Source organism: Lactuca virosa, chromosome 1 (genome assembly GCF_052849685.1).
Source record: "Lactuca virosa cultivar CGN04683 chromosome 1, Lactuca_virosa_CGN04683_v6, whole genome shotgun sequence".
NCBI classification, from domain to species: Eukaryota; Viridiplantae; Streptophyta; class Magnoliopsida; order Asterales; family Asteraceae; genus Lactuca; species Lactuca virosa.
The window spans coordinates 95,870,581-95,890,295 of NC_136426.1; the positions used below are offsets into that span (position 1 = coordinate 95,870,581).

Below are 19,715 nucleotides of genomic sequence, written 5' to 3' on the forward strand. Positions count from 1 at the left end.
GCCGCCCCTTGCCTGCTGAAGCTGTAACACCCATCGTCAACCGCCGCCGACAGCGACCACCAGAAGCCGTTATTCTTCTCCTTTTCCTTATTCATCCGCCACCTTACGAACCTCCAACCGCCTCCACTGCCAGGAACAGGAAGTGATGGTGTGGGTCGTGAACCACTAGAATTTGATGCCCCTGTTGCACTGAAATGGTGGAAAACGTAGTCGCCGACGCCATGCCGCCATCTGACGTCGTTGACGCTCCAGTTGCCGACGAGGACGACGGGCAGGAGCCTTCTTCTCCTTTTCTGTCGAGTAGAAGTCATAAAGAACCACCATGGTAGCCGACCATGGTGGCTGTCGCCGAAAATGCTGCTGTTACCGCCGTTATCCACGGTTGTCGCTGCCATTTAGTGCCTTTACCGCCGCCGTTCGCCACCAGGTGGGTGGCTGGATCCTTGGAACAAGTCAGAATCGTGTGTGTGTGATTGTAGATGGTGTTTGATGGGCGGAAAACAGAAAAGATGCCCATCATGGCCGCCAGCCATGGTGGCTGCCATCATCTACCACCGCCAGCCACCACAAGGGTGGTTGTGTGTGTGTGTGTGTTTAATTGGGTTTTTGGTGTTGTATATTGTAATCGGTGATGAAATAATGAAAGGAAAACTCATAAACACCACCGTGAGGTGGTGGCTGCCGCCTCCTGCCGCCACCAGCCGCCGTGTTGGGTGGCGGTGTGCCTTATTTATGTTTTGACTCGTTTGGGATGCTTGGACAAAATGGGCTAGAACCATAACCACTACCATGAGGTGGTGGCCGCCGCCGTGAGACGTCATTGACCACCACTACCCGAGGTGGTAGTGGGTGGTGCCCGACTTAGGAAAACCCCTAATTGACCTAATGAACCCCTAACTGATCCAAAGACTTAGCTATTGGGCCTAATTGGGTTATGATTGGGTTGAAAACCCTAATTAGGGTTTAGAAAACCTTAATTTTGGAATTATTGGTTTGGACTTATCGGGACCCGTATTTTGGGCCATTGTAATTGGACTATGTATTAAGCCCGATCACACCATATGATTTATCTAGTAGAATGATGAACTTAATGGATTAAGTCATTAATGGGTTAAGTGAGAAACACTTGACCCTAATTGTCATTTTATGTGAAACCCTAATCTTACTTGGGCCTTAAGTTGGGCCTTTCTATTGGGCTTTGGTGATTAGGCTATTGATGGGCCATCCAAGAACAATCATTTGGACTAGAATAATTGGATGGGCTTTAGGGTAAGGCCCATGATAAGGATTAGGCCCAATTTGGAAAATTGGGCCATAATTGGGCCTTTATGATCATGAGATATTGTGCCATTAGAATGTTAAATGTTTGGACTGGAATAAATAGTTGGGCCTTAGTATAAGACCATGTGAAGGTTTGGCCCAATTTGGAAAATTGGGCCATATGTTGGGCTTTGACTCATAGTTGACTTTTGGGCCTTTAGATTGGGCATTGGGCTTGAATAAAGCTAAGTTAGGGGTAAAGTAGTATTTACCCCAAGTATGTACTTATGGATATATGTTGGAACCCAATTACTGATTGGGTGTTATTTTGATGTTGACAATTCGGGAATCTGTCATCCAGCAGCCAGGGTTTTGTCTGCGGGACTTCAACAGTGTGAGGTGAGTTACCTTCCAGTAGAAGTGGGTCTACGGCCACAATGCCGACCCACTAGTAGAAGTTGTTTGATAGATAATTGTCTTTGTGATAATTATCTAGGTTTGCTACCACCTGATATGTTTTATGTGTTAGCATGATATGATGTTGAGTATTAGTGGTAGTAGGGAGAATAATCCTCGTGTTACGGTTGTAAGGACCGAAGGGTAGATCGGGAACCCATATATGCTTGACAGTATGTTATGTTATGTTTTTATATGGTAATGGTAGGGGTGAAATAGTCCTCGTAGCCGGTTGAGATAAACCGGAGGGTAGGTCGGGCATCCCAGAATTGCCTGGCAGGGTAGGCCAAGCACCCCAGAATTGTTTGACATGGGTAGGTCAGGCACCCCAGAATTGCCTGGCAGGGTAGGCCAAGCACCCCAGAACTGCTTGACAAGGGTAGGTCGGGCGCCCCAGAATTTCCTAGCAGTATGTTTGTTATATGGTATGTGGTATGACGGGGGAACTCACTAAGCTTCGTGCTTACGATTTATAGTTTTGGTTTCAGGTACTTCGTTTTCAAAGGAAAGGAGTCGGCTCGATCCTAGCGCATCACACTATGTTTTCCGCACATGAGATCTTTGGGATTACACTCTGATAGTATTTTATAAAAACATGTTTGACTATTGACACTTTAGTTTTGACATGAGATGTTATTATGGATGTTTTTATACTTATGTTTTTATAATAACTTATTTAAAACTGAGTTTTTTGGCCTTGAATTTTGGGATGTTACACAATTCGTATTTTGAGACGTATCAACAATTAATGCGTATCTAGTCTCCTTGTAACTTACGACTTCAACTTCACTCACGACTTATAAATGGTATTAAAATTAAGCATAAAAAGTTACCAATCCAAAAAGTAATACTGGAGTCGGTTTTCAATAAACATATGATATTGTTTTACTTTTATCTTCTATTGACCAATTTTGACACGGAGAAACTTGCTCAACAAAATCAATACATTAATAATTTCTGAAGATAATTATAAGGAAACTAATATCAAGTTTTTAATGTTGGTGAAGCCGCGGAGAAAATGAAATTCTTTTTGCTTGTTTAATTTATTTCAATGCATTAATTTCTTCTTAAGAATTTCCAAACGTTCTTTGTTTCAACATAATATACATTGCTAAAACCCTAATCTTGCAAATTCGATATGAATTAAGAGGTTTTGAAATGGGTTTTTTTTTCTATTCTAAATGGTTATATAAAAGGCTTATAAAATAGAAAATTATGCCCGAAAGCAAGATCAAAACAAAATAAAGTGTAAAAAAGTTCCATAAAAATTAGCATTTGGACATAGATATCAAAAAATTCGTGGGACCCCGAATCCGTGTGGGCCTGATAAGTCTTATGAAATATAAACTTCAAAATTGCCTAAAAAGCAAAGGACAAGAGGCGAACAACATCCTATAAGAAATTATATAGAGGATTGAGACTAGGAATCATAAGCGCAAACCAAATCCTCAGCTTAAACCACCTCTTCATTGGATGGAAATTTATTTATATATTATTTAAGTGTATATATATAAATAGGAATAATGACTTAAAAGAATAATATATTTTTCGATTTGTACACATTTGGTCGCGGAATTTTTTTTCGTCCACATTTGCGCCTTCAACTTGTTTAACTGATTCAGTCCTTATGACCGGCTACTCCAGGAAAGCTGAAAAAAATGAATTAATAGGGTAATATATTTCTCACTTTGTACACATTTAGTCCTTAATATTTTTGTGAACATTGTCCTTTATAGTTTTTTATTGCATAATAAGTCCTTTTGTTTTTATACACTTTCAGTACTTATGAACGATTTCTTTAGGTTTTTCTCATTACATCTTACATAGAAGAATCATTAATAAGGTGTTCGGGGTTGTTCATACTTATTTTCATCGCGGCTTCGATTGCTTGGCGGTTAGGTCTTGTCTTCCGAACTTCATCATTTCTTCATATGATCTCGGATTCTAACGATCTTTATATACTCGCGTTCGTATTTGAGTATACTACAATTTTCATTTAAATACTCCTATTAAAAAATAATATATTTTTACTTATGATTTTATAAAAAAAATGTTCCTACATACATTCATAAAGAACGTATGTAGATAAATATCATAAGTAAAAATATATTACTTTTTAACGGGAGTTATCTAAACGAAAGTTAGAGTATACTCAAATACGAACATGTGGATATAAAAATCGTTAAAATATGAGATCGTATGAAGAAGTTATGACGTTTAGAACACAAGACCTAAGTTAAATAACAAGATCTAAGCAACTAAGCAGCTTAGATTATTCCCTTTAAAAAGTAATATATTTGTACCTATGATTTTATAAAAAACGTTCATACGTATATTCATAACGAATGCATGAATATAAATATCGCAAGTAAAAATATATTACTTTTAATGGAAGTAATCTAAATGAATCGTAGTAGACTGAAATACGAACATATGGATAAAAAGATCGTTAAAGTCCGAGAACGTATGAAGAAGTTACGATGTTCAGAAGACAAGACCTAAGCACCAAACAATCGAGGCTGTGGTGACCATAAGTTTGAATAACCCCGAACACCTCATTAACGATTGTCCAGTGTAGGATGTCGTGAGAAAACCTAAAGAAACCATTTATAAGTTAATGTGTAAAAAAAACAACAATGACCTATTAAGTCGTTTTTTCCGACTTACCTGAACTAGCCGGTTATAAGGACTTAATGTGTATAGTTAAACAAGTTGAAGGGGCAAATGTAGACAAAAAAAACTTAAATGACCAAATATGTACAATCGAAAGAGATATTATTCTTTTAAGTCATTATCCCTATAAACTAATCAAAACAAATATAAAGTTAGGCTTCAAGCTTTCATGAGGCCCAAGTCGGTTCCCCAACTTATATTGTTTGTGTTTTTTTCCTAATTGGTTTGGACCCGCCATGCACACAAAAGCAAATTGGTCAAGAAATAGCTTCTTCTATTCTGGAGATGAGAATACGTCGCAAGGTAAAAAGTGAACAAACTGAAAGTGATTAAAAAAACAAAACTGCAAAAATGGTCATTGTGGTATGTATTTTTTCCGAGGTTTAATCCAAAGCTCAACTTTTTTTTTTGCTTTGTAGTCCTTTTGGCCATGTTTATATGTGAATTTGACCCTTCCCCAAACTGAAATGACTAAATTACCCTTGTTATATTTTTATTTTTCATTTTGATTTTTTCTATAAGTATTTTTATATATTAAATAAAGATAGGGCCCATATACCCCCACCCCCCTCTCTCTCTCTCTCTCTCTCTCTCTCTCTCTCTCTCTCCCCCCTCTCTCCTGTACGAAGCCACCCGATTCATCTTCTCCAACCAAACCACTAGAATGCAACCCCCAAACATCAATACAAATACATATACACAAAGATCTTCAATTTCTTGAATGAGTTTCTGGAAACACACACAAATTAATTCAATATATATGGGTTCATAGATGAACACGGTTAACACAAACATGTAAATTGATTTTTGGGTTTTGTTAAGGGAGGAAAGTATTGACTTCAAGAGCTTCTCTACGGATGAACGAAGTGAACACACACACACACACGTTCAATATGTAGTGTGATTTTGTGTCTATTTATAGGGTTGAAGTGTTCTTCGATTTTGATATTCTATTTGTGTGTTAACTTACAACAATCAATAAGAATATTGAATCCGGTGTATCTCTAGAGAAATTCGGTGATGAAAATGATGGCTTTCCAAGCAAAATCTCCAAAGAATCAGCTGTGAATCTTGATTTCTAAAAAAGTGAAGTCAAATCTAATGAAAGTTCTAGGAACGTATATTTGGAACCCTCAATCTCCATTTCCCATTGATCTGGGACACTATTCTTCATTAGTGATTTGCCAATACACCAAACCATGGATCTTCATGTTCATCTTCGTGTGTAATTTTGTTTAGGAAACAATTTTGAATGTAACGACCCAAAAATCAGGGGTAAAATTTCAATTTTTAATATAGTTAAAACATTGATACCATTTATTTCGAACATTTAAAATCATCATTAAGTAAAACATTTAGCAGAGTTCATCCCAAAATCATTCATTGCGGAAATCATAGGTGTATGCACTGCGATCAATCCGGGCTTTTCCTTTCAAAACCGATGATACCTGAAACAATAAACTGTAAACCGTAAGCACGCAGCTTAGTGAGTCCCCCAGAGCATACCCCACACACAATCCACATAACACATACAATATTAGCTATAAAAGCTATCTCTACCACATAACACATATCATATTAGCTGTAAAAGCTACCTCTACCACATAATACATATCATATTAGCTGTAAAAGCTATCTTTACCACATAAGCCATGCATACAACATATAAGGATGCCGTGGGCTCCTCCCAAGGTCTTACTCCAGGATGCTATGGGCTCCCCCACATGGTCTTACACCTACGTGTCATGGGCTCCCCCATGGTCTTTAGCTGGAAAGTCATGGACTCCCCCACATGGTCTTACATCCAAGTGTCATGTGCTCCTCCCATGGTCTTTCATGTAAGTATCACAAAGACAACTAGCATATTACACATCAAATAAACAACTAGTATACGACATACCACATAAACAATGCATATAAACATATAAGGATGTCGTGGGCTCCTCCCAAGGTCTTACTCCAGGATACCATGGGCTCCCCCACATGGTCTTACACCTATGTGCCATGGGCTCCCCCATGGTCTTTACCTGAAAAGCCATGGGCTCCCCCACATGGTCTTACATCCAAGTGCCATGGGCTCCTCCCATGGTCTTTCATGCAAATATCACATAAACAAATAGCATAACATATAACATATAACCGACTGGCATACCGCGTATCACTACCTCAACTAGTGTACCACATAATACAAAATGGGCCGGCCTTGGTGCCGTAGACCCATTGGTATGGTGAGAAGACTCACCTGACACTGCTGAAGTCCCGCGGATAAAACTCGAGCTGCTGGTTGACAGGTTCCCGAATTGTCAATCATCAAAACGACACCCAATTAATAATTGGGTTCCAATACACAACCATAAATCTACACTTGGGATAAATGGACCATTTTACCCCTAACCTAACTTGGTTCAAAACCAAGGCCCAAACTCACACTCTGAAGGCCCAAAAGCCCAATAATCAACTAAGGCCCAACATATGGTCCAATTTTCCAAATTGGGCCCAAACCTCTACATGGACTTATTTTAAGGTCCAACCAATTATTTTAGTCCAAACAATTGGCATTCTGATGGCCAAATAGCTAATAATCTTCAAGTCCCAATTATGGCCCACTTATGGCCTAATTTTCCAAATTGGGCCCACGCCTCTCTAATGGGTCTTATCCTAAGGCCCAATAATTTCCTTAGTCCATAAATGTGTTCCCCATTGGTCCACAAAGGCCCACAACAGCTTATTCCAATAAATAGCCTAATAAGAACCCAAACCCAATTAGGGTTTTTCACATAAAATGACGATTTAGGGTTAAGTGTTTCCTTACTTAACCTATTAAGGACTTAATCCATTAAGTCCAAACATACAATGAAATCGGGCTTGAGTCATATCTTCTCTCCAATGGTCCAAAATGCGGGTCCTGATAAGTCCAAACCAAAAATTCCAAAACTAGGGTTTTCTAAACCCTAATTAGGGTTTCCAACCGATTATAATCCAATTAGGCCCAAAAGCTAAGTCCTTAGTCCCATTAGGGTTTCATTAGGACAATTAGAGTTTTCCTAAGTCGGGCACCACCCACTACCACCTCAGGTAGTGGTGGTCAACGACGGCTCACGGCGGCGGCCACCACCTCACAGTGGTGGTTACAGGTTTTCTTTTATTATTCTAGCATCGATTACAATATTACAAAGCAAAAACCCGAATAACACACACACACACTAATACAAAACACACACACAACCACCCTAGTGGTAGCCGGCGGTGGCACATGGTGGTAGCCACCACCTCACGGTGGTGGTAGCGGGGTTTTTCTTCGAATCTCCGGCCAAGAAACGATCCTACAGCCCTTACAAGTAAAACACACGCACACAACCACTGTATCACACTCACAGCCACCCATACATGGCGGTTAAGGGTGGCAGAAAAGAAACTAGCGGCTGCAGCCACCATGGTTGGCAGCCATGGTGGTTTCCTCGGGTTTTCCGGCCAACTTGCACACACCAAAAGTATTGAAACACGCACACACCCACGGACAGAACACCCACCACACAGAAATACATCGAACATGGAGGAGGAAGACGGCGACGGAGGATCTCGCTACAACGGCGACGCTTACGGTGGTAGAAGAGCATTCCCGCAACATAGCAGAAAACCACCGTAGGGAACGACGGCGGCGGCGGACTCCAGCTAGCTGCAATCAGAGAAGAAAACAATGAAACAGCCCCGATGTTGGTCTTCATCCAAACCCGTTGTCGTCGGCAGCCGTTGCGGTGGTATCGGCATGGTGTTTTACGTCCTCGACTTCGCCAGTGACCGGAGCAGTGATGGTTCACGCTATGGTGTGGAGATGGCGGCTGCGAAGGCCTGAAGAAGATGGTGGCGGCTGGGAAGGGATGTGCTAGGTTTAGGGTTTTGAAAATGCCACTAGGGGAAGCGGGAATTGATGTCTTAAACCCGACTCTATAATGAACTTCTCTCCTTTTTACAAAATCGGTCCCTCCTTCACAAACCTTTAACAACTTAAATCCAAAACTTACCTAACAGCCCCTGCCCTCAGAAATCTTTACCAGGTGGCTCCAAAATTTACTCTTTATACCCCTGCTCCCACAATTCTTTTCATTTTAAGTCCAAAAGTTACCAATTACACCCTGCCTTCTAAAATCCTTCCAAAATAAGTCCCGAAATTACCCTTTTAACCCCCGAATAATCCAATTTATAACATTCGGCTCCCAAAACCAACACCCCACTAAATATTATTGATTTTAGGGCCATTATAAAATAATATAAATTATAAATTTACATCTTGGGGTTCTGGGTTTATTATTTAATTACTCTATTTTAAACAGGATGTTACATTGAAACTAGATTAGGATATAATCGATTTACCCTATTTGGAGACTAGTCGATTTTGAGGGTATGAACACACAAGTTTGAGGTTTTTGGGTTCAATTTTGAAGCTATGCATTCGCGATTTTGAAGTTTCTGATATTGATTTTGGAAGTATGCACAAACGTTTTTTATGTTTCTGGAACTAGGTCTGATTTAGAAGGTCTGCACACAGGATTTTAAGCTTACTGGGTTCGATTTTGAAGTTGTGCAGACACAATTTGAGCTTCCCGGGATAGATTTTTAGTTTCAGCCTTTGGTTTTGAAGCTCTGCACACATGATTTTTATGTTCTTGGGTTCAATTTTGTTTGGTTTTCTTTGTCAAAACAATTGACAATAATTTTTTCTAGGTACCATCTATTTGATGAGAAGTGATGATTGTATAGAAAGATGAGATCTAAATCAACTTATCGTACTTAAAATTAAACATAACATTAAAATCAATGGTGGAGTACACTGGTTCAGGCAATGGAGAAGACGATTAAGTTTTTTGGTGAAGATTCGTAATTGGAGAGAGAGAGAGAGAGAGAGAGAGAGAGAGAGAGAGAGAGAGAGAGAGAGAGAGAGAGAGAGAGAGAGAGAGAGAGAGAGAGAGAGAGAGAGGTATGTGGGCCCCTATCTTATTTAATATAAAAAATACTTATAGAAAAAAAAATGAAAATAAATATAACAAGGGTAATTTAGTCATTTCAATTTGGGAAGAGACCAAATTCACATACAAACATTGCAAAAAGGATCGTGAAGCCAAAATAATTGAGGTTTGGACTAAACCTAGAAAAAAATATATATACCATAGGATCATTTTTGAAAAAAAAAAAAAATCCCTCACTCTGATTTAAATGCATAAAGTCAAAGATCTTTTTGACTTTTATTTATTTCTTATTTGGCATAAAGTCAAAAAAAATCCTTGCAAATGAATTTTAGTTGCCACCTAAGCTTATATCTTACAACATGCGCAAGCCTTGCAATTCAGACAGTGGGCTCCATCATTAACTCCATTTTCAATTATAATACATTTTTTTATGATATATGAGAGTTATGATTATTTTATTATATTTGTATTATTAAAACGTAGTATATATATATATATATATATATATATATATATATATATATATATATATATATATATATATATATATATATATATATATATATATATATATATAGAGTTAAGATCAAATAAGAAGGAAATTTTTGGTAGGAAGGTAAGAAGTTTTTTTTCTACATATTTTTTTCGCGAACAAACAAAATGAATCATTAGATGATTCATTTGTAAGATTATTCACAAGAAAAAAATTCTCAAAAAACATCTCGATGATTCATTTATACAATGATTTTGTTGTTATTCACTAAAACTGTTATAAAAGTGATTTTTTTCTTAATTTACTTAAAAATGAATCATAAAGATGTTTTTTTGGGAATTTTTTCTTGTGAATCATCTTACAAATGAATCATCTAGTGATTCATTTATTTTGTTCGTCAAAAAAATATATAGAAAAAAAAAACTTCTTACATTCCTACCAAAAATTTCCTTCTTACCGGATCTATATATATATATATATATATATATATATATATATATATATATATATGTAAATTATTGTAATGTAATTATAAATATTATTAAAATGTAAAGATAATTACCAATTATATATATATATATATATATATATATACCTCCTTTCTCAATTAAACAATATTAATAACTATTATTTATTTAAAATATAAATGATCATAAACATATTAAATTAAAAAAAAATACAATTATTTAAACGTAATTGATAAAGTGCATAAAACTGACATCATTTTCCGTTTAATAACATATCGAGTTGCATTTCATACAACTTTCTTTGTTATTCTGACAATGTTGATGGATCAATTTCTAATAATTTCATCGCTAGTTACTCTTTTGCTGTCCATCTTTTTCGAATGCGAAGGCCATTATTTAAGCGCATACTTGATACGGTAACGATGTTCGATCCATACTTTCAAAGTAATAGAGATTGCATGGGTAGACAAAGTCTATCATCTATTCAGAAATGCACTGCCGCGATGCGTATGTTAGCGTATGGTGTAGCTGCAGATGTCGTTGATGAATATCTACGTATTGCGGAAACCACCACAATAAAATGTGTCAAGAAATTTGTAAAAGTTATCATCAGTGTGTTTGGGGACGAGTACTTGCGAAGACCAACATTTGAAGACCTTCAATGGTTACTTCATCTTGGACAAGAACGAGGGTTTTCAGGTATGTTAGGTAATATTGATTGTATTCATTTGGGAATGGAAAAATTGTCCAGTTGCATGGCATGGGCAATATGCTAGAGGAGATCATAAAAGTCCAACAATAATGTTAGAACCTGTTGCGTCACAAGATTTGTGGATATGACATGCTTTTTTTTTGGTCTTCCAGGTACATTAGATGACATTAATGTGTTAGACCGTTCTCCTATTTTTCACGAGGTGTTAGAAGGGAAAGCATCAAAGATTAACTTCCAAGTGAATGGTACCAATTACAACTTAGGTTACTACCTCACAGATGAAATTTATCCTAATTGGGCTACTTTTGTAAAATCAATACCATTACCTCAAGGACCGAAACGCGCACTATTTGCAAAGAAACAAGAGGCAGTTAGGAAATATGTTGAAAGAGCGTTTGGCGTATTACAAGCAAGATTTGCTATTATTAGTGGACCATCACGTATGTGGTGCAATGAAATAATTGGAGAAATAATGAGAGCCTGTGTCATTATTCACAATATAATTGTGGAAGATGAATGTGATTCATATATTCGTCAATTTGATTATACAAATAATGATGTTAATTTTAATATAGTTAGGCCTGAAATTTCCCGAAGTCATCTTTCTTCATATGAAATTTATCTTCGGAGTCATGCAAAAATTCGTAACAGATCCATAAATCACCAACTACAAGCGGATTTGATTGAAGAGATTTGGAACCGATTTGAAGACGAAGAAAATGAGGAATAATATTATACTGTTTGTTTTATAATTCATGTTTTTTGTAACGTCTTAATATTTAAATAATTAATAAAGTCAAATAAATTTAATATTTATTATTATTTTGTTATTTTATTTTAAAAAATAATATTTTAATTATAATAATAAAATTTATGTTTATTTATTATTAAGTAAATATTAATATATATATATATATATATATATATATATATATATATATATCTAATAAATGAAACCTTTTGTACACGTGGCATCTCTCTACATCCATCTTTCGATTATTGTGAATTGACCATAATGCCCTTCGTCTTATTTTTCAGAATATAACTCCATATTTGTTTCCTATTTACTCCACGAAAATATTTAATGCACAATGAATATATTTGGTATACAATCCTCTATATACGGAATGTGTATGCAATCATTTGCATCAAATCCTATGCCTCATATGTGATTTCGGCAAAAAAAAATAATAAAAAAAAACAAAAAAAAAAAAACAAACATCAACATCAACACCCTTATACATTGCAAATACGATTAATAAGTATATTTTTACTTTAGAAACAATTCATACGTATCACCAAATAAAGAAAAACTATAATTCATAAACAGTAATTGTGAGATTTTCCCATTTTACTTTCAAGCATTATACCCTATTCCGGAGTTCAAGTTAACAAGAGAACATAATTTAATCTCATATAAAACACATTATCGAGGTTCTTAGTTATTAGTTGAATCTTCTTTAACATATCATTTGAATCACCAATATTTGTACACGACAGAATGTATGATTGGTATTTCAACGGATAACCAATCATATACACAAATGATGTAAATTAACTTAATTTCTTTATATCGTCCAAACATAAAGTCTTCCTAATGTTATTTTAAGTAGCTTCACCAACTATTAATGGAGAAAATACCTAAAACAAAAATTTCTTAATAATAATTATAAATGTTTTATAAATCTTTTACCCGAGGTTTCCACGGGTTGTAACCTAGTATATATATATATATATATATATATATATATATATATATATATAAAGTAATTGTTGATGTGGGAGTAGGGACCACTTTTGAAAGATGGGTGTTATTGCACTGATGTGAGTACTCATGCAAAGCTGATGTGTCACAATTGAAAGATTAGTGGCATTGCACTAATGTAGATGACTTTAGAGCATCCACAATGATGAGTTCAATGGGATGGTTGAATGATGTGGCAAGTCTAGTTGTCATTCAATGGATGAAACTCTACCATAGTGAGATGCCACATTGGCATTCAATGGATTTGGAGTTCAATGACCATTGAACTCTTCAATGGGAAAAAAGAAAGTTTTCTAGTCTTAAATACATAATATAAATTAGCTTTTGTAACTTTCTATTGAACTTTGTAGAGTTCAATGCATTGTAGGAAAAAATTGATTGAGTTGTATAGAATGTAGAAAAATGATGTGGATCCATTGAACTCTAATGCATTGTGGATGGCCTTAGCTGCAAGTGACATCTCAAAAACGGCACAACACTTTATATAAATATTCCTAATTGCGACATAACAGTAAATCAAATACCCTTTCTTGAATTCTATGTAATTTAAAACATTACACACAAAATAAAGCATACTTGCACACTAACGTGAAAGGAAAGTTTTGTATGTTTTGTCTTTAAAAATCATGCATGGTGTACAAGTTACAATGGCTACACAATATCTTGAATAGGTTTATTGTTCTTGGCTACTTCTTCGGCAATAGCTTGAATCATCAACTTTATGTTAAGGTAAGAAGAACCCCCTTCCGCCATTGCTTTCTTTGCCATTTCCCCTACCTCTCTAGCTCTCATTCTTCTTGCTTCTCCTTCCTCTTGCTCGTTCATCAAAACTTCCACAGCAGTCTTGATGTCTTTCCTCTTCACCATCATTTCAAGCGTATCTTTCTCTACGAATATGATTGGAACCTCTGCACCAATTTTGACTCCAATTTTCAATACATCTATGATAAATCGTTCATTTAGAAATTGCTCTGCGAAATGTGGCCATGTAACCATTGGAATCCCAGCACAAATCCCTTCTAGAGTCGAGTTCCAACCACAATGTGTTATGAAACCCCCAATCGCTTGGTGTGACAATATCAAGATTTGAGGTGCCCAACCACGGATCATTACGCCTCTACCTTTGATCCTTTCTTCATATTGTTCTTCTGAAACCCATCTCTCAAATTCTTCACGAGGCTGCCTAACACACCAAATAAAGGGTATTCCCGATAACTCCAATCCTAACCCAAGCTCAATGGCTTGTTCTGTGGATGCATGCGATAGACTTCCCAAGCAAACATAGACTACTGACTTTAGTTCCCTTGAATCCAACCATTCCATGCAATCGTGCTCGCTTCTCACAACCTTGTTTCCTCTCTCCGCTAGATCTTGAAAACTTTTGTTGCATAAAGAAACCGGGCCTATACACCACACCTTTGTATCTTTTGCCTTTGCGAACGCTTCAACATACATGGGCTCCAACTCTTCAAAGCTGTTAACCACAATTCCGAATGTAGCTTTCTCAGCTTCTTGTGTTTGTTCAAACACCTCTTTGGTTTCTTTTCTGTTTCCCTTTCCCCAGCCTGAAGCCTGAGGTTTGGTAACTTCAATATGGTCGGGCAGGTCGGGCAGCGCAAAGTACTCTGAGTTGGATTTAATTTCGTCTAGTATATTAGTTTTGTTCAATATGTGAATGCACAGGAAAGGAAAGCATCCTGGCCCATAGAAAACAAGCCTCGGGATATTTAGTCTCTTTGCCACATCGGCAGTCCAAGGAAAAGCACCATCGGAGATGATGCAACTTGGAGGAGGACATAGAACCTGAAGCATCCTCTCAAATGGTTCTTCGAACATCTTCATAGCTTTCAACATATTGACTATATGCGCAGCTGATGGAAGCAAGTCAAAAGTCTCGCATCCTTCGGGCAAACCAGATTCAGCGAATGGGAATTGCAGTTCAAGCATTTGGATATTGAGCTCAGCTTCGATTGCACGTTCAATGACTGATTTGAAACGGTTTGCGTTTACAGGAGTTGTGATTATGGTAACAGTTGTTCCGGTTTGGGCTAGTATCCTGGCGATGTCCACCATGGGTATCATATGGCCCTGAGCCATCAGTGGAAGCAAGACGAAGTGAAGGTCGGTGGAAGGGGCAGCCATTGCTGTTTCAGATATGATGTTGCCTTTGGTGGTTCTTTCTGAAACTACCGAAGCATATGCACCACTTCTACGACAAATACGGACCATGAGAGCATCGGTAAGTGCGTACGCCATATGTCTTTTTGCTTTGAAGTTTTCAAAAAAGAAAATAGAAAAAAGACAAGTTACGTAAAACAAAAACATGAAAACATTAGATGATAACTATGGTAGCAATGTAGCATGGTCTCATGTGGCCCAGCCGCCCATCCTAAAGCTGATAGTTCTAGAATGTGTGATCACTACGAATTGCATTTTATGTTTGGCATCATCTAATTAACTACATTGATGTTACTGGAAAATTTGGTTTGAAAAAGACGGTAACCAAAGTATTAGACTACTATATTTTTAGCATTAATTATAAAATCATACTAATTATTATTGTAATTATCCTTTTCGATTTTATTGTACAATGTAATCAATATTATGTCGATGCAATATTATTCATCGGGGTGATGATGTTTTTTTCTCTTGAAAAGAGATTGAAGTACAACAAAAATTATTAATATAAAGAATAAGAAAATACAAGGTCCCAATGAGTGATCCAACTAAAGCTAAGGGAGAGACGCGGACAAATCTATAGAGAAACGAAGCAAATACAAGATATTAAATCTAAACTAGATCCAAGTAGAGGCGTATTGATCATCCCTAGTCTACCAGAGTAACCCGGTTGCGAAATTGATGCTAAAAGATGCAACCAGTTAATATGGGAAATTTGGAAGTTCAGAAACTTCCTCGGTTTTAAGACTTTAACACCTCGTTCCCGAGTTCAACTTAAGGAGAGAAAGAAAAGGAAATGGGTGGAAATGAGAAGAAAATAAAAGAAATTGGTGTTCCCGAGTTTCATTAAAGGAGGTAATTGGAAGGAAGTGGAGGGAAATGGGAGGATCACTTTCCCTCCTAACTTTCCTTCCGATTTAGGAGGATTTGGAAAGAAAGAACAAAATGATTAATTTCCTTCCACTTCTCTCCAACTCGGGAACACAAAAGAAAATTTTGTTTTCCTTTCCTTTCTCTTATTTTCTCTCGTGACTTTCTTTTCTCTTCTCTTTTTTTTTGTTAAACTCGGGAACGAGGCCTAAAGGAAAAGAGGATAACATTTTATTCAATTGTATCAACATTTCTTTTAGTTGGATTTCAAATAGGTGTAGAAGTCAGAAAAAAGTGGAATTCTTAGATTTCTAGTCTTTCATGGATGCTATTAATGCATCTTTTTGAGGAATCTTCAAACTAAAACTTTTATCACTTGTTAGTGATACATTTTTTTGAATAGTCGGTTGAATGATAAATAAATAAATAAAGCATTATAACTATATGCATCCAAATCATCAAAGTAATTTTCAACTTAATCACAAAAATGATAAAATAAATAGATATGGTGGACATAAAAACTTAAGCATATTCACCGTCGGTTCTTCTAAAATCTTCATAGCTTTGAACATATTGGCTTATGGACGCATCCGATTGAAGCAAGTCAAAACTCTCGCATCCTTCGGGCTACTCAAATTCAGCAAATAGGAATTGGAGTTCAAGAATTTGAATCTTGAGCTTAGCTTCGATTTCCCAATAGATAACTGATGTAAAACATTTTTAGTTCACAAGAGTTGTCATTAGTAACTGTTACACCCCATTTAGGCTAGTATTTTGGCTATATTCACCATTGGTATTATATGGCCTTTTGCCATCTGTAAAAGCAAGACAATTTGAAGGTTTATGGATGAGGTACCCATTGTCGTTTTAGATGTTGGCTTTGGTGGTTTCTTTTGAAAGAATGAAACTATATTAAAGCATATTCACTAATACTGTGAGAACGTCAAAAAGTTTGTATTGTACAGTATCTTTTTCGCTTTGTAATTTCCAAAAATAAAGACACTATGTTAGCATGAACTCATATGGACCAGCCAAAGGTTGGATTATATAGAAGACGTGGCCACTACAAGTTCTAAACTTTATGTTTAGGAGCTAAAATTTTGATTGGAAATTTTGGTTCGACAGAGAAGGCGACGCACAATTAAAGCAATAAGACACAATATGTACTATAACAAATGTTACGAAGAAATTAAATTCGTAATATCATTCGGTCATCTTCAAAGTTATAACTAATTGTCCTTTGTGTAGCTAAAATTCGAATTCAAAATCAAATCAAATCAAATAACTTAAAATATTTAGTGAATAGCAAAAAATCATTGATTACACTTATATGGTTGCAATCTCTCTGCCTAATAAAAATGTCTTTAAGATGCCACATGTCATTTTTTTAAACCATTCCTATGACACGTGACATTTTCTAAGACTTTCTTACTTTTTTTTCCTGCTCTTGGATTTTCCTCCTCAATCGGGCGTTTCAATCAATCCAATAAAAAATCAGGAATTAATCTTCAAAATTTCAATCAAATCTTGCCCCAAATTTCGATCCTTTGAATCGCTCTGCAATTTAATTTCAAAATCCTTTAGAACCTACTTTTTCTCCATCTCCATCTCAGTTGCTGCAACATTCGTGGCAAACCAGTTGCCCGTGGCTGGCCCTTCCCTTCCCTTCACATTCACCGTAACCTTGATTCAGGTATGCTTCATGGTTAATGACCCTAAGTTACCATCTACAAACCTTGCTTCATCCTCATTGTTTCTTTGAAATGAATATGACATTGAAATTCAAATTTTGAAAACGCTTTCATCCTTTCTCTCTCTAAAATCCTATACAGATTTTGATTCTTGCTTACATCCATTGATACATGTTAACTTTTCATTCATAATATCAACAGAGGACAATTTTTGAAAGAAAAAAAATATGTTCGATTTCCTCTATAAATTAACAGATCTTCTGTAAAGACAGGTGAAATCATATGGTTTAGGGTTCGAGTTTTCAGATCTTCTATACCAAGTATACCAAGTGTGAGTAATATGCTGATTTTTTTTTATTTAGCTTTGAGGTAACGCTCACCAACACAAACTGCCACTACCTTCTCTTCTTGAACCCCCTTTGTCATCGTTTTTTTCTTCTTACATGGATTTGTTCTTGGATCCGTTTCTACACCATGGATTCACCATCGGGTGTCTATCTTTCTTTATAAAAAATTTCTAACCCTTTTCATGACGTTTAGTGAATTACTGAAAATGAAAATCCTTAGTAGAATTGTTGAACTTTTCATGAACATTCTTTTACTTACTGTTGTTGTATGATTGATTGTCGTATGTTTGATTTTTGGTTGTACTAGAAGCAAAAAATATTAGTCAAGGGCCGTGTAATTAAGTTATCATTTACCATTTGATTCTAATGATCTTCATTTTTGTATGAATTCAATTGATATATGGTCAATCTAAACTGGGAGAATGCAACAAAAGGGAAGGGAATTTGTTTTACATATAGGGTTTCTTGGTAGATTTTGGGTGAAACTGTTGTTTTTTTTGTAGATGATCAAAATGTTCTAATTGGACCTATTTTAACTAAAATTTATGTTTTTAGTATTTGATTTTGGTTATAACTTCTAATTAATTTTTATGTCACCTATGAAGCGCTTCAAATTGTCATCTCATCGAGTTGTCACCTATTGTTCTTTACTTATGACAATTTTGCATCATACACATTACAGGTTCTGATGAGCAGTAGTTTTTAGAAGCTTCAATTGCAGCTTATGTATCTGGTAACCCCATAACGATATAGAAAGAGTTACCAATTGAAGATGCAATTAAAGGTTTTATTCATTCTCTATACTTAGTTTTCTAATGACATATACATATAACTTCATATAATATGAAGCTTTCTACAGTTGTGGGATGCAGTAACAGGGGCAAAATAGTATACATTCTAGATCATGAAACACCTATTTACTTTATGTCCAATATTCAAGGAAAATATCAGGGTATAATAATTATTTGATCCTTTTTATGCATTAAATTTACAGCCAATAAAAGATTTTGGACTTTTCTTGGTTGGATCTTGAATATTATAGGTGTATCAACAGTTGATTGGTGCAGCATGTAACTTGAAGCGTCCAAAATCCAAGATTTTTATATCATTTATTGATAAATCAGAGCATATATGTTATTGCTTAATACAGTCAAACAGTTTCTGATCGAGACCCTTATTATCACATTCCATTCCTCGAAAAGCTCAACCAAAATTCCAAACTTTTCAAATTTATTATACCAAGTATGCCCCTCTTTTATACCTTCATGTCAATCTCTGAAATAGTATAGATTAACCGAACTTTCAATCCCTTATTATCACATTCCAATCCTCAAAAAAGACCAAAATGCCCTTTAATTAACTAAACATAAGTTTTTATACAGGGACAATTATGTTCATTTATTCAAACATGGACTATATTATTACTTTATAAAGCTAATAATAACGGTGGTGTCTCTTTGTTTAAGGCATGTTTTACAATATATGTATTTTTAATATATACTCTCGGTCTCTCATAATAGTTTGGTAAACATGAAACCAAAAAATGTTTTCTAATATTTGTCCAGTACATTAATAGTTATTAGGAAAAATTATTTGTGAAAGTAACTTATAATCACTTACTTAGCCAACAATCTAACATTATCTTCCACCATTATAATTTATTAATCGAATATTAATAACAAACTTATTCTTTTGTTGACATAAGAGATTTCTATCAATTCTTTCTTCATGTTTTACATAATAATAAAAAAAGATTAGCTAGCTAGGTGTTATAAAAATGACCATGTTACTCATTCAGCAAACTGTTACACTTTCTCCCATTTGATTGACAAAAAAGAC

The 19,715-nt window shown here is 35.7% G+C and overlaps 1 protein-coding gene, 1 long non-coding RNA gene and 1 pseudogene across 2 annotated transcripts; 2 read left to right on the top strand and 1 right to left on the bottom strand.

The window, feature by feature from the left end:
- Nucleotides 1-10,735: 10,735 nt before the first annotated feature.
- On the top strand, nucleotides 10,736-11,755 carry LOC145117396 (uncharacterized). The gene is made up of 2 exons (XM_079053695.1): nucleotides 10,736-11,012; nucleotides 11,178-11,755. Exons 1-2 carry the CDS (start codon nucleotides 10,736-10,738, stop codon nucleotides 11,753-11,755), a joined length of 855 nt encoding a protein of 284 aa, XP_078909821.1.
- A 1,686-nt stretch (nucleotides 11,756-13,441) lies between these two features.
- On the bottom strand, nucleotides 13,442-15,031 carry LOC145105719 (UDP-glycosyltransferase 73E1 pseudogene; annotated as a pseudogene).
- A 2,285-nt stretch (nucleotides 15,032-17,316) lies between these two features.
- Nucleotides 17,317-19,449, top strand: LOC145105724 (uncharacterized). The gene is made up of 3 exons (XR_013707402.1): nucleotides 17,317-17,531; nucleotides 18,559-18,660; nucleotides 18,736-19,449. It is a non-coding gene; the product is annotated as an uncharacterized LOC145105724 (long non-coding RNA).
- The last annotated feature ends 266 nt before the right edge of the window (nucleotides 19,450-19,715 follow it).

Coding starts and splice junctions, on each gene's coding strand:
- LOC145117396 (XM_079053695.1), top strand. CDS start 10,736: ATGTTCGATCCATACTTTCAAAGTAATAGAGATTGCATGGGTAGACAA. Junction 11,013..11,177: donor ACAAGAACGAGGGTTTTCAG/GTATGTTAGGTA, acceptor TTGGTCTTCCAG/GTACATTAGATGACATTAAT.